The 14,512-nt window shown below is 40.7% G+C and overlaps 1 protein-coding gene across 1 annotated transcript in view; it reads left to right on the top strand.

The window, feature by feature from the left end:
• The window catches only part of gria1a (glutamate receptor, ionotropic, AMPA 1a), a gene marked incomplete at both ends in the record, with an annotated part of 95,956 nt that overhangs the window by 58,699 nt on the left and 22,745 nt on the right, over positions 1-14,512 (top strand). Inside the window, 2 exons of the mRNA XM_083891606.1 lie at positions 1,208-1,414; positions 3,550-3,995. Of these exons, the coding sequence (XP_083747732.1) occupies positions 1,208-1,414; positions 3,550-3,995 (653 nt within the window). The remainder of the gene's footprint in view (positions 1-1,207; positions 1,415-3,549; positions 3,996-14,512) is intronic.

Raw genomic sequence — 14,512 nt, 5'->3', positions numbered from 1 at the left:
GTAGTACTTATTACATGGTTGAGTAGCTGTGAATCTCAGTGGAGCAATTTGAGGTCAGTGAGACTAAGTCCTCTAGGACGTTCTGTATGCCATGTCGTATCTCTACATACACACGCGTGTATGTATTCAACTGTCAGTTCAGTATGCTTGTGTGTGTATGTGTGTCTGTCTGCTTTAGTGTTTTTTTTTTATTTCTCTTAGTGCAAGTGTGAGTGTGAAAAGCCTGTCAAATCAATGTGTACCAGACCTTTTCCTCCACTGTCTCCCTGGGGTTCTCTGTTTCTCCTAGTGGGCTTTTGGTTCCCATGTACAACAATGATTACCTTCACCTCAAGCATAAAAGTGCCGAAGAACCCAGATAATTGTAACTCACAGAGGAAACCCCAACCCGGTCTCCAGACCCTGATGAAATATGGTGTCAGGATTTGCTCAGCTCAGCACAGCCTTTGCTAGAAGCTGCGCGGGAGTATAACAACGTGCGGGAATTGAGGCCCAGCTCGTGCCGGCGAACAATACAAACTAATGGGAATTCTATGTGAGATTCATTTTTCTGAAAAATAAAGGGAGGCCCCAGATGTCATGTCAGCTGTAATTTCTCAGGATACCCAATCAGTGTGTGATGTACAAATGTCAGCGTGATATCACAAGAACAGCCTGGCCCTGGAGCAGAGGTTAGCAGCGTATGCTTCACCCTCCACATGGCTCACACACACACACACACACACACACACGCACGCACACGCACACACACACACACACACACGCACACACACAAACACTCTCCTCTCTCCCAGATTCCCCGTCTCCTCAGCTTTAATAACCCAATTCCTCTGCTTCCTCACAGTCTGCTCCATTTTATCAACCTTCCTTTCAGTGATGATAGTCCTTATACACCTTTTGTGTTTAAATTACACACCATACCTTGAAGGAACAAAGCCCAAATATCACCTTGTAATTTCATAGAATTTAATTAGAAACCTTTTATATAGTTCTACAGTATGTTTGACCCGGTAAGATGTTTTTTTTAAAGCCTGGGATGTATCCACCTCTTCAAAATGAAGGCGTATTATTGTTGAACTAAACTACACACACACACAAATGTTAGTTGTAATAATTCTTATCATAAAAAATGTTGGCTTTTACCCTGGACATGGTTTTTAAATAGATTATTTGACAAGAAACAAATGTTTTTGCTCTCATCTGACAGGAGTCTCCATATGTGATGCTGAAGAAAAACCACGAGCAGTTTGTGGGAAATGACAAATACGAGGGCTACATAGTGGAGCTGGCTGCAGAGATTGCCAAACATGTGGGCTACCAGTACAAACTGAAGATAGTTTCAGACGGCAAGTACGGAGCCAAAGATACCGAGTCCAAGATGTGGAACGGCATGGTGGGCGAACTTGTGTATGGGGTGAGTCGAGATAGATTTGTGTTGCATTGTTGATGATGTGTTTTTTACTGGGGTTTTCTTTTATTCTGGAACCAGTTATTAAAACAATCATTCAAAGGTTGAAAAAGTAGCAGCACTGTGAGGTCTTATGCTGTGTTTCCATCATGGTTTAGTTTGGAACGATAAATGGCTGGGTGTGGGCTCTGTCTGATGGCCGCGTCAGCAAGATACATAGTGTGATGTCGTACCAATGCAACGACAACAAACAATGACATCAACATCAAAAACGACACAACATAACTTCATCATATGTAGTTTGGAACATAAAATGTCAAACTCAACATACTTATCACTCCAGCATTATTGAAATTGTGCTTTTTTTGGGCTGAAGGGGAGCTACTCACTATAAAAACTAAAGCTTTTAAGTATGAATTGGAATTATTAAATGTTCACTTTCCTTTTCTTTCTTTTTATTTCGCCTTTATTTAACCAGGTTATTCCCACTGAGATCAAGAACCTATTTAAGCAGGGAGACCTGGCCCAGACAGCAGCAGCAGCACAGTTACAGTAAAAGAACATAGTAATTAACATTATTATTATTATTATTATTATTATTATTATTATTATTAATAATAACATTATTCATGTAAAACACATGCACCCAAACACCCTGGACTTCAAAATCTTCACCAGAGCTTTTAACTTTTTGAGGGCTACAAGGTTTTGACGCTGAAGAACAGACTGTAAATCAGGGGTCTCAAACTCAAATGACCTGGGGGCCAATGCGCATCTATTGTGGCCAAGAGGGGGCCGGCCTAGAGAACAAAAAGTGGGGAAAAAAAATACTGTTCACAATATTGCATCATGATATCACACATATACTTTTTATATTAATTTTTGTATTAATATAAAAAAACAGACATTTATTTTAAATTACATAAATAATAGTGTGTACAACTGTAATTAAAATTCGTACTAGGAGCCGTTTCAGCCACCGCCAATCGTGGCTCGGGCCTTAACAAGTGTATTATTATATGTAATTGAATGTTGTATATGATACTAATGGGATAATTATGACCAAATGTCTAATTATTACTGTTATAAAATCACCTCGCTGGTGAAAAGAAGGTGAGGTCGTAAGCCATGTTTTCATTATAACATGATATTAAGTGGGGGGCCGCATGAAATCGATTGGGGGGGGGGGATTGTCACCTGGTTCCAGGTACCAGGTGCCAAAAACTCAAAAACACTCTTTCCCACTTCAGTTTGAGCTGTAAAAGGGAATTTTGTCTAGTCTGGGTTTGTAGATAAACACAGACCAGTGACGGATGTTTGACCAAAAACGGAGAAAACAAGCTTTTTGTGAAAAGAAGCATTTCAAGCAGATCAGTGACTTTGGGGCTAATATTATAGTACTGCCATCTACAGGTTAAATTCGTCATTACACTTAATTTACAGGTTTGATATTGAGAGACAAGCTCCACCAGAGTGTCACGCGACGTCTATAGACGTCAATGGCAGTGAACGTTCGGGAGCCAATTGACGTCTATAGACAAAAGAAAAGAACCACACTTTGTAATGAATGTCAGAGTCCTGTGGTACGTGATATACGTGCTGTATATGTGCATTATATTCAACACATCTCTAGCATCAATAAGACATTAAAACAGTGTCTGTTTTACACAAAAGCAAAATTCTGTGTTGCAAAAAACTGTTTTACCCACAACAAACTCGTCTGGCCTTTTTCGTAGTTTTATTTAAACCTCTATCCAGTTAACAGGAGCTAAACATCAGAACTAGAATATTGCAGCTTTATATTTTTTACAGACTTAGGTTAGTATTTTGACAGTTTGGGCTTCGGACGGGTTAACTTCTAAACACTTATATCTGAAGGCATAATGTTGACAACGTGACATTCAAAATTGGCAGTGCTTCTGAAGCAGTGAAGTGAAGTTTATTCTCCTCCGTTCTTCCTGTCTTTCAGTATTATTTTTTTCTTTCACTTTTGAATTAAAAGTAAACTTTCTTTTCACGTTGCAATCTTGTGCGATTTTGTTGTTTTGCCACTGATGCCGCAAAGGCCTTAAGAATATGATGATGACAGATTACTGGTTGTTGTTCAGTTCCATTCAGCTGACTATCGTTTCTTTCATTAGAAAGCGGACGTGGCTGTGGCTCCTTTGACGATCACACTGGTCCGAGAAGAGGTCATCGACTTTTCCAAGCCCTTCATGTCCCTGGGTATCTCCATCATGATTAAGAAACCCACCAAATCCAAACCGGGCGTGTTTTCATTCCTCGACCCACTGGCTTATGAGATCTGGATGTGCATTGTGTTTGCCTACATTGGCGTGAGCGTCGTCCTCTTCCTCGTCAGCCGGTTCAGCCCGTACGAGTGGCACGCTGAGGACTACGAGGAGGGAGGTGAGCCACAGACTCCCACCCAAGCTTCAGCTTCTAACGGAGTGCAGCAGGGCCAGACCCCAACACAGCAGAATACAAACCAACAGAGCCCAGAGCAAACCAACGAGTTTGGTATCTTCAACTCCCTCTGGTTTTCACTGGGCGCCTTCATGCAGCAAGGATGCGACATCTCCCCACGGTAAGAAACCAAGGCCAAAACTGCTCATACATTTTGATGCACTCCATCCACAGTCCTTTGAATCCTTTCCTTTTGCTTGTTGACACACAAAGAGAAGGCACTCTGCGCCACCTACGTACAGTATGTTTCTGTCTGCGACACCAACGCTTCAAAATAATGCATTGCTTTTTTTGTTCAACTCCGTTGGGGTTTGTTTATTGAGATTTTGTTTTTGTCAGTCACTTGTCAAGCAGAACATTGATAAAAGTTGCATGAAGAGCAGCAGAGGGAGTTTATGAAGTGGCCAAGTTGCATAGCGTTTTTATTCTCATTATTTTCAGACATTTTGTGCCATGTTTCAAATCTGTGATTACCTGTGGGACTAGAAAAACATAAAACATAACATCTCAATCTCTCTGTCTGCACACCTGTCAGTCGTGGGAAAAGGCAAATATTAGATTGAAAGGCTTAGGACCCTGGTGTGAGTGGAATATTGCGTGGTTAGGTTTAGCTCCCCTCGAGTGCTCTCGTGAGCTGGGCTATGAAATCATCCTCCAAAGGTCACCAATTAAAAATCTCATTAAGTGTCTGAAATTAGAGACACTGAGGTCGACTTTCTGAGCTTTCCAGAGGGACCGACACGGGGAGATGGGAAGCTAATGTCAGTATGAGCACTGTGGGCTCTGAACCAGCAGAGACAGGTTAGGTCAGACATGGAGCTTCTTGTCTTTTTAAATATTAAGTTGCATATACATTATGTATAGTAAGTGTGGAAATTATGGATGTCACAATGCCAGAAATGTAGTGGATACCAAGACCAGTTACAGAATTCACCCTTGATAGCAATGTAAAAAGAATAACATCCTCTGTTAAAGCATTTAAAAAATATATTTGTGTATTATAAACAGTACATAGCAGAATTATATGCTCGTAGTAAGTTAGTAGTGTTAGAAGTAGTTTTGACTCATCAAAACAGAATTAAAGATATCGATTTATTTAGTCCGGATGATTTTATAGATAGATAAAATGTGTAAAGTGTTTCCATCATAGTACTGTTCGGTTTGGTACAGTATGGTTTGGAATGGTAAAGCAATGGGTCAAGCTTGCGTTTCGACTGAGAGCTGTGGCTTGACTTGGTAGCAAGATATGTCTTACTGGTGCCACAACAAAGAACGACAACACAACAGACTGCTGTTTGCTGGCATAATATTCTTACATCTGTTAGAGTAACTTCCATGTGATATTTACACTGGCTGCAAAGAAGTGAGGGTTTTTTGTCTGTCGTGGCCAGTTTAGCTTCACCCTGACCTCACCATAACATTTTGCTCCGATGGATGGGTGCCAAAGTATGGAATACTATGGGCTGGTTATATTGATACTATTCCTTATGGAAAACGCTTAAAAATAATGTATGTGCTGAACAGTACCAAACCAAAGCTTTCCACTCAATGGAAAGACACACATGAGGAGATTGTGTCTTTGCATGTGTCTCAGTTCATTCAGTGTATTTACTTATGTTTTTGGCTTTGACTGTGGAACAAACACAATCGCTCTCTGCTCTCTCTTCATTCAGCCCATAGGTCTCTGGAGCACTGTTGTATATTCTCTCCTTTCACAAGCATATTTAGATTGTTGGCATTGGATGGTAGCTGAGGTAATGGTTATGGTGACATTGTGTAAGTTTAATGTCTCCACCATGTATTGATTAGACTGCGAGGATGGAGGCTTTGGTTTGCTGAATGGCTTGAATGAAATAGTTGGACACGTTTTCTCTTTCTGAGGGTTAAAAGATTATCACTCATGTTGGAATAGTAAATGAATCCTGAGCCAAGAGATGATTTGTTTAAGTTGAACAGCTAATCTCACTTGGTCCAATGGTAAACATATTCCCCCGTGAGCACATCTAAAGCTTATAACGCAAAACGTTTAATCGTATTTACTTTAACTGTACATGAATCAAAGTGGGGAAATAAACAAGTTCTGGTTTAGATCAGGCTTTGTACAGATTAAACCAAACAACAAAGCATTAGTAAGCTAGACAACTCTCATCGTGTCCTGGCACTAACTCTATATTGGACAAACAGATAAAGAAAAGTGCAGCATTATCTGCCTCATGTCAGTGCCAAACTATTGCCTTGTATCTCCCCAAATAGAGACTTCCATTCTTTTTTATCTTTTTAACTGTCACGGTGCCAAAACAATCCATTCTAAATTGTACTGAAATGAGCAAATAAAATAAATCAATAAATAAATGAATGAATGAAGGAATGAAACATGCATGGCTGGATACCACATTAAGTAATGTTTTTTTTGATCGGTTGGGTGAACTGACTCATGCATCCAGTAAGCCGATCAGTGTCCAACAAAAGGGAAACGTGTTGTGTTGCAAAGCCGCCAGTTCTGACTGTATTTATTTATAAGCGTGTTGCTGAGGAGCATCAGCGGTGTTGACTCAGCCTTCTCCTGATTGAGTGGATGAAGGTTAAAAAAAAAAAGCTGCAGTGTAACTCTTTTTCTTTTTTTTTTTATCTTGCCTTCCATTGTGTGACATTTACAGAATGTGTTTCCACCTTGCTCTTAAGGTGCACAAATATCAGAGGGGAGAAAAGGCGCATGGGTGCTGCTGCCTTAACAGTACATGATGTAGGTTCTGGATCTCTACTCCCACAGGCCCTGTCTTGAGATTTCCTTTTTTGAAATCAGAGACACTACTGATTTTCATGCAGGATGATGCCTTTTGTCTCATTTTTCTTCTCTTATGAACTGAAAATAGAGATCAAATAACTATTGATTTTCTTGTACACATTACAGAAGGAGGAAGGATATGTAAACACGCTTCCGTGAATCTGATCCTTGTGGTTTCTCTTCATATATTCATATATAACTTGTATTCGAAATTTGTGTTACTATACATGTGCACGACCACACATGGATTAATGCTTATTTGTATGACATATGCATCTGTTTTTGCTTGAGGGAAGCAATCTCCCCTGATGCCAGACCTTTCACTGACTGTTTAAACAGGACAAAACAGATCGTTCCTTGCAAGCAAATCCTGGTGAAGCTGCGTGTGGCTGCAAATCTGCCCAGCTGTAACGCACATTTAATCATAGCTCATATAATTACTGTAACAAGGCTGTTGGCCCATTTACCTTCTATCAAGACATCGATGTGGCAAAACTCATTACAAATTTTGTCTCCCCAGTAACAGCAACAGCTTAGGGTTAAAGTATTTTGGGATATTAAACCCATGTTGAGTGCTTGTGTATGTAGGTTTCAGGTAGCAGCTCCAAGGGCTCATATTAAGAATCCAAGTCGGGTAGTAAAAGATGAAGAACCTGCAGCTGCAGAGCACTGTAGTGATCAGAATGCTGTTGTCTACTCTGTGTCTTAAAAACCGACACAGCAAATGTTTCACCCCACTGAATTCTGCCCTGAAGGAAACATCTTCCCTCTGAAAATGTGGGTGACCTAGTTGCTCCAGTTAGCACAGCGGATATTTCACAGAGGGAGATGCATGTTGATGTAACTCCTAAAGCACTGCCAAGTTCCTCTGCTAGATTAGAAGGACATGTTCATGTCATTGTTCATGTGTTGTCAGATGAAAACAGTGCGCTAAGATCATTCAAAACCAGTATTTAAAACCATTTTAAGTGTGTAATTAGATTTGGATATTTGGTTTTACTGATCAGTTTTGTAATCATGTCAGTGTATATATTTAGAGGTCAACTTCGATAAAAACGTTTTTGTCTGCTCCTTTAAATTGCCTTTGTGTTCAGCTGTGTTTTTGTAGTTCTTGTAAGAAGCGTTCTCCCTCTTCTTTACACTGGATTCTAATTGGACTAAAAATGTATTGTGTTAGTGTGTCATGGCTTTCAAACACATGATTCATGGTGTTTAAGTAAAAGTCACATGTGAATATAGTAGTGGAATATAAATATTGCAGCAATTGTTACCTGATCATCATAGTACTGGGCCACACTGGATGCCTACTGAAACCCGAGTGTGCTTTTATTTTGAAATGGGTATAGATGTTAAAACTGTCGTCAGAAATCAATTTAGCTGTCTATTTTAGGTCTCCTTGCGTCTCATGCAGGTGGTGTGACCTCTCTGTTCAATGACATGGGGCCTAATTATAAAGCGAGACATTCCATGGTGCAGTCGTGCCACTTATCGTCTCAAAGGTGACTAAGTGCATTTTCGATCCTAAGCATTTTTCACAGCAGACATTCTTGACATTTCATGAAGTGGGAACAGACCAGATGTTGCTGATGACATTATTTCATTGCCATTATTCATTTTCATGGTAACACCTGTGCTTTTCCTTCTGTGACATGTCAAAATGTCCACTGTGACAAAGGCCTGTAGTTGGAAACAGAATGTTCTGGAAGTGCACATCCTGCTTAATTCTCCCTCTATAATAAGAGACAAAAGGTCATTGAAAAACACTGATGATCCACTCTGTCCTAGATTAATCACGACTTGAGGTATGTATAATTTCCCCGTCTGCCATTATGTCCGCAATGTTGGATCTGATTGGCCCACTCTAAAGGCATCTCTGTGTCGAGGCTTACAGGCAGCTCCGTGCAATTTTGTAGACACAAATTCATACATTAAACATGTACAGTGCATTAACACGCAATTGTCTCCTCTCCTCTTGCTGTTTTTCACTCTGTGAGACCTTGTTTACTGTGCTTTTGTCTAAATGTCAGCACTGTCAGTCAGGCCTTCCAATAAGCATGCAGTCGGACCCTTCCTGCGTTTATCTCTGCAGACACGTGCACTCTGAGAGTCACACCCCCACCCACCATCACGAGCACCAGCACCACCATCATCCCATCCCTGCGCTCATTTACTTTCTCTCTGTTCACCTCAGTCTTCTCTGCTCTATATCCTTTCCACAGTTCTCCTCCAATGCTTGTATTGTTCACATTTCTGCTTCCACATTTCATGTCATGGTTTTAAGAGAGAATGACCCACATGCTTGTTCTCTGCCAGAAGAACAGGAGAGTCTTGGTGTATTATATCAGTGTTAATAGCCTTTCATGTTGCAGAAGAACTGACTATCAGCTGACTCACCTGCAGTCACACAGCAGAAAATTCAGAGAGATCTGACCTATCTATTATGTGACATAATCCCCTTTCACACGGAAATGAGTGGGTTATATACAGGATGGCCAGGAGGTGAGTGCATGTCACAGTGTTGCACCATAAATGATGAATCTCTTTTAAAAATAGAGCAGCCAAGAAGAAATCACTGTTTTCACCTGTGTCTTACATTCCCACTGGTAAATGTTTGTACCTGGGATTTAACAGGTTTTTGACTAGTGGGAAATGAGTAATGGACAACATCAAAATCTCAATACATTTTATTCTCAAAACGCACAAATCAGCATAGGCAGCTGTTGCCAGTGCTTGAAGAAATATTTTTCATCTCCGTAACCTTTACGCTGAGTAGTTGTACAACAGTGCCCTGTCACTCTCTGAACAGATTTTTTCCTGGCAGAGCCTGGAGACAAGTCTCTTTCTCCGATTACTTGATTTAAATTACCCTGAAATGTATGGAATTATTGATCAATAATGACAAAACACATCCTGCCTGTTGTGCCTTCAAGAGTGTTTTTTATCTCGTCCACAGTAATAAAATATGTGTGTTTTTTTGGAACTTGTTAGCTGTCACAATCAGAGTTGTTAAATGCAGCCTGACAAATTGTTACACCCAGGGCCCAGCAGTGACACTCAAATAAAACTAAGCTGGTGTGAGTCTGTGAGCATCGCTACGATATATTACCATAGCAACCACCTGTGTCAAGCATGACCTTGTGGATTTTGACTTGACTCTCAGTTTCCATACAAAGTTTGTCAGTTGGGAGCTCTCCGCAGGAAGAGAAATTGAGTAAAAAGGCGTGGGTTCATGATGGTCCTCCAGTGGATGTGTTTTGAGATGGTTATATTTGTGTGTGCGTGTGCGCGTGTGTGCATGTGCATGTGCATGTGCATGTGCATGTGCATGTCTGAACTGCATGGCCCCGTGGACTTGTCTCCTCTCCTCAGTGCCTGTGTTGCTCCTGTTACATGACTGAAGCCTGAAATAAATCAGTTCTGTCACTCACACCCTGCCTGCCACAACAGCAATTTCTCAGTCTGGCGGTCAGAATCATTCAATAATGGATTGTGTATGTGGTGTATGATGGTAACCTGGGGAGGGTCTGTATTTCTCAAACGGATTTTTTGATGGTTGTTTTCATTTTTGAAGCGATAAACATGAGAAAACAAAAATAATCCACCACAATGTGCATCTGCTTATTTACATTGAAATGTGCTTTATTATTTTATTCAAATGTTTTTTATTAAAGGTCCAGTGTGCAACTTTAGGTGTATGATCGCCACAATGAATGAGTGGTAAACGCACACAAGCTTAGTGGTAGAGCAGGTCGTCTTTAAACTGGAAGGTTATGGGTTAGATTCCTGGCTCTGCTAGTCTCCATGCTCCACACTAGTTTCGCCCCTGATGGCTGTGCCGGCGTGAGGTATGAAAGATGTGTGAAAAATGTGCTGCATATACATTGCTGAATGAATGAATGAATGGAAAAACTGCAGTGTAAAGCAGCTTTGAGTGCTAATCAAGACTAGAAAAGGGCTATATAAATGCAGACCGCTGCCCTTGGTATACAATGTTTAAATGACATTTTTAAGATTTTCAATAATGAATAGGGACGTACGATATATTGGCACAATATCTGTATTGGCAGATGTTGGCTTTAGTATCGGGTATTGGCAAACGGCACGATCCGCCGATTCCAATAATTGGGCAACAGTTGGCCGCTGGGAAAAGCATATATCGGATATCGGCAAAATGTCCAATATCCTGCTTGAATTGTACCCACAACCTTCGAGTTGAAAGGTGACTCACTCTACCACAGTAACAGCACTAGCTGTTTTTTTCACAAAAATATTATACAGAATAAATTATGGTAACTAATAGAACTGCTGACGTGCCAGTGCTTATGACAAGGTGATAATTGCACATCTACTTTAGAATTAGTTTATTTTCCATGTTGGTGACGATTTACTATAGCAACCCATAAGTTTTGAGTTGATATCGTTTTATCATAAATTCTATACAGAATATTTCCGTGCTAATGCTTTTCTACTTGGCTGCAGTGTGTCCTTGAACAGCTCTCTATGGTGTGATTACAGAATGGTCCCTGCTTGCAGCTTCATTAGCACTGGGCAGTAATGAAATTAAGGCAAATAATGACAACATAACGTTCACTGTGGGACGAGGTCGATCTCTATCTGGGTTTTAGCTGTTTTCAGGTCAGTCTTAATAGTGCATTCAGAGTGGAAGTGGAAACGATTCTCTTCTTAGTGTTCGATAAAAAAAAAAAGTGGAGTTAAAATAGTTGATTAAACATAAAATGAAATTAAAGACCTAAGAAAGTCCTGCATGTTGTCTTGTTTTTCCTGATAGTGTTTGTATCATCAGCTGCCATTTTGTGTCCATGTGAATTATAAAATACTACTCTTCTTTGTAGCCAGATATTACACTCTGTACTTTGCATATCCGTGGAAAATACTCCCTTCCTCCCAGACAAACGTGCCATTATGGAGTTCATGAAATCATAAATGTGTTGCTTTTTTGTTTGTTATCTGATTGGATGCGAGTGACTATGCGGTTGCTAATCAAGCCCACAGGGACGAACCAAGTGGCTTCTTGTAATCATTATTGATTTTGCACAGGAATCAATTAGGTATAACGCGGTTGTTATTTATCTTAACAACAATAAATTAGATTGTGTGACACACTACAGTTACATAATTATAGAGTGAGAAAGTTGCTGTCAAAGCAGTTGGGGAAGACTTGATGGGAGAGAATGATTTATTTATGAAGAGATGGTTAATATTAGTTCACAGCATCACTTATGTTTTATTTATCTGGGAATGGCATGAAGGCAACTTTTGATCATACATGCGTGCACACTCTCACGCACACACACATGCAGGCCCTCAGGATTTCACAGGGACATCACACTTTGTACACAGACATGGACACCATCCCCTCAGAGGCGTATGAGCTGTCAAATCTGCATTTAAAACACAGTCAAAAGAGGAGAGAACGTACTGCGCGTTTCCACAGCAGCAAGGGATTTTGTATTTTTTGCTTGTTCTAATCAAGCTGTGATGGTATGTGAATGTCTTTTCTGCAACTATGAATTAAACACCAGGCTCAAAGCCTTATGGGAAATCTGCCTGGAACTGGATGAAACACTGGCGATAGTTTTGAAACATGGCAGGCCTGTGTCTTTGAGCCCATAAGTTGAAATGAGAGCTTTCCTGTGGTAATGGCACTTCGATCCTACTATAGAGGTGCTCGCCCTTATAGACACAAACACAGAGAGAGGGAGATTAGGAGGAGTGTGATGACTAAAGTCTCTCTCAGCTCAGCTGTACTGTTCGGAGCGCAGAGTGTGCTGCCATGGCAACGATAAAGAGACAGATTTTCTTCCTTCATAACAGTGCAGCTTCACATCAAGTGTCTCTGGTCTGTGGAACAGCACTCGAGCCCCAACACGTTACCTCTCTGTTATTATACATCCGGATTTAATACCCTATAAGTCACTTTATGTGTCTGCTGATGGTATTGATCTTCCGTGAGCAGCTGTGATGTATCTGCGTCTCGTTGCCTGTTTTCATGCGGGAGTGACTAAGAGGTTGGGCGTATGTGTGTGGGCGCCTCGCAAGCTCCCTCGAAGCTCAACCAGCGCTGACTTATCTCATGTTCTTTCAGGCTAAGAGAGCATCCATGATATCACTCAGCGAGCGTGTAGAGAGGCACAGATATGAAGGTTTGAGTCATATCTCAAACACACCGATTCCTTTGCACCAGCACGGAAACGGGAGAGCCACTGTTTTGTGTTCATGCGCCATGACTCCACTGCATGATAAAGTAGGAATGAAGTGAAATGCATTAAGCGTTACAGTGCATTTCAAATAGTAACGATGCTTTTGTCAGTTTTTCTAGGTCCATAGTGTGTAATATTTAGGAGGGTTCATTGGTGGAAATTACTAGTATGTTTGTATTTTCCTATAATGCCTTTAAAAACTATTTCAGCCTTAGAGAGAGCCTTTTGTATGTGCTTAAGGAGCTTTCTTTACTCAGCCTGTCGTCTGACATTTTTCTAGTTCAGAACGAGTGGAGTAAGAGAGAATGGGAGAGTGGAGAGAGTTGTTTAAATAATTTAAAGGTTCTTTCTGCTATGCAAAGGCCACCGTAGTTTGGGAACGGTGGGATTGAGCAGAGGAGTCCAGAATGTGTTTCACTCTGCAGTCTAACCATTACATACCACAAATTCTTATACACTGGACATCTAAATTAGTGTCGTCACAAAGCAGCCTGGTAACAATAGGATTATGATACGGATCTGGAAGTTGAGACCACAGTCTTCTAATCACCAGAATTAAATATACACTGACCTTAACACATCCTCCTCCCACCTCAGAGCCTCATTCAGCCATGTCATGACATGGAATGTATGGAAGGCACACCGTGAGCATCAGATTAGTGCATTTCCATACCATGGCTGTTTCCTGTGGCCCAGCGTTCACCAAACACATCACGTGTTGCCTCTAAAGCTCATTTTCCATATCTTATTTAAGCTTAGTTTACTTGTAGAGCCACAGCGGAGGACCAGAGTTGGCCTCTCGCGTGTGGTTCCAGGAACCGCAGTGACCTATATGGAATAACATTAAAGGGTAATTACATTAATGAATACTTGATATACGGATAATTACCCTGACATGAGCACATTATTATGCATGTTTTTAACATGCTTTTTTTTTTAGCTGAGGAGACTGTAGGGAATCCAGAGGCTTAATAACACTCTATTTGTAACATTTACATGCAGCTGAGGTGGAGTTGAGGTTGCGTTAATTAACACAAGCCCTGTCATATAAGCCCGGCATATACAGACTGTGTGCACATGTCTTAGAAAGACTGGGGGAAAACAAGTGTTTGTGAGGGAGAAGACTATAGAGGTCTTTGTGTTACACAAGCGAAGGCTCTGTGATGCGTTGTTGATGCAGATAACGCTCGGCTATTATCGTTGTTTTTTTCTTCACAGTTCTGTCATGTTTTTTTGTAAGCTGTGGTTGCCAAGGGCATTTCTGGCACTTCACCACAGCAGCGACCTATTAGTCAGCATAATACTAACACCTCAGACTTGTTTTAACACTGACGTTTATGTGTACTGTATGCATGCGTATACAGTAAATATACACCGTATCTGCTTTTCACTGACCAGACATTCTCGCTCCGATTGTCTCCCTGATCGACTGTCACAACGCAAGTCTTGTCTGATCAGATGTACTGAGAACGTACAGCTGTCTCGCTAATAAGACGCAGAAAAAGCAGTGTAGCAGAAAACTCCCCAAATTTGTCTTAGAATCACACCACAATTGGACACCATTTTCTCTCTCATTGAAATCTCTGTAATTCCTAATCCATTGTAATATGACCATTATGGCTCATTTTTTAC

This window comes from Microchirus variegatus, assembly GCF_963457635.1.
Source record: "Microchirus variegatus genome assembly, chromosome: 6".
Classification (NCBI taxonomy): Eukaryota; Metazoa; Chordata; class Actinopteri; order Pleuronectiformes; family Soleidae; genus Microchirus; species Microchirus variegatus.
This window is presented reverse-complemented; position numbering and strand designations above follow the sequence as displayed.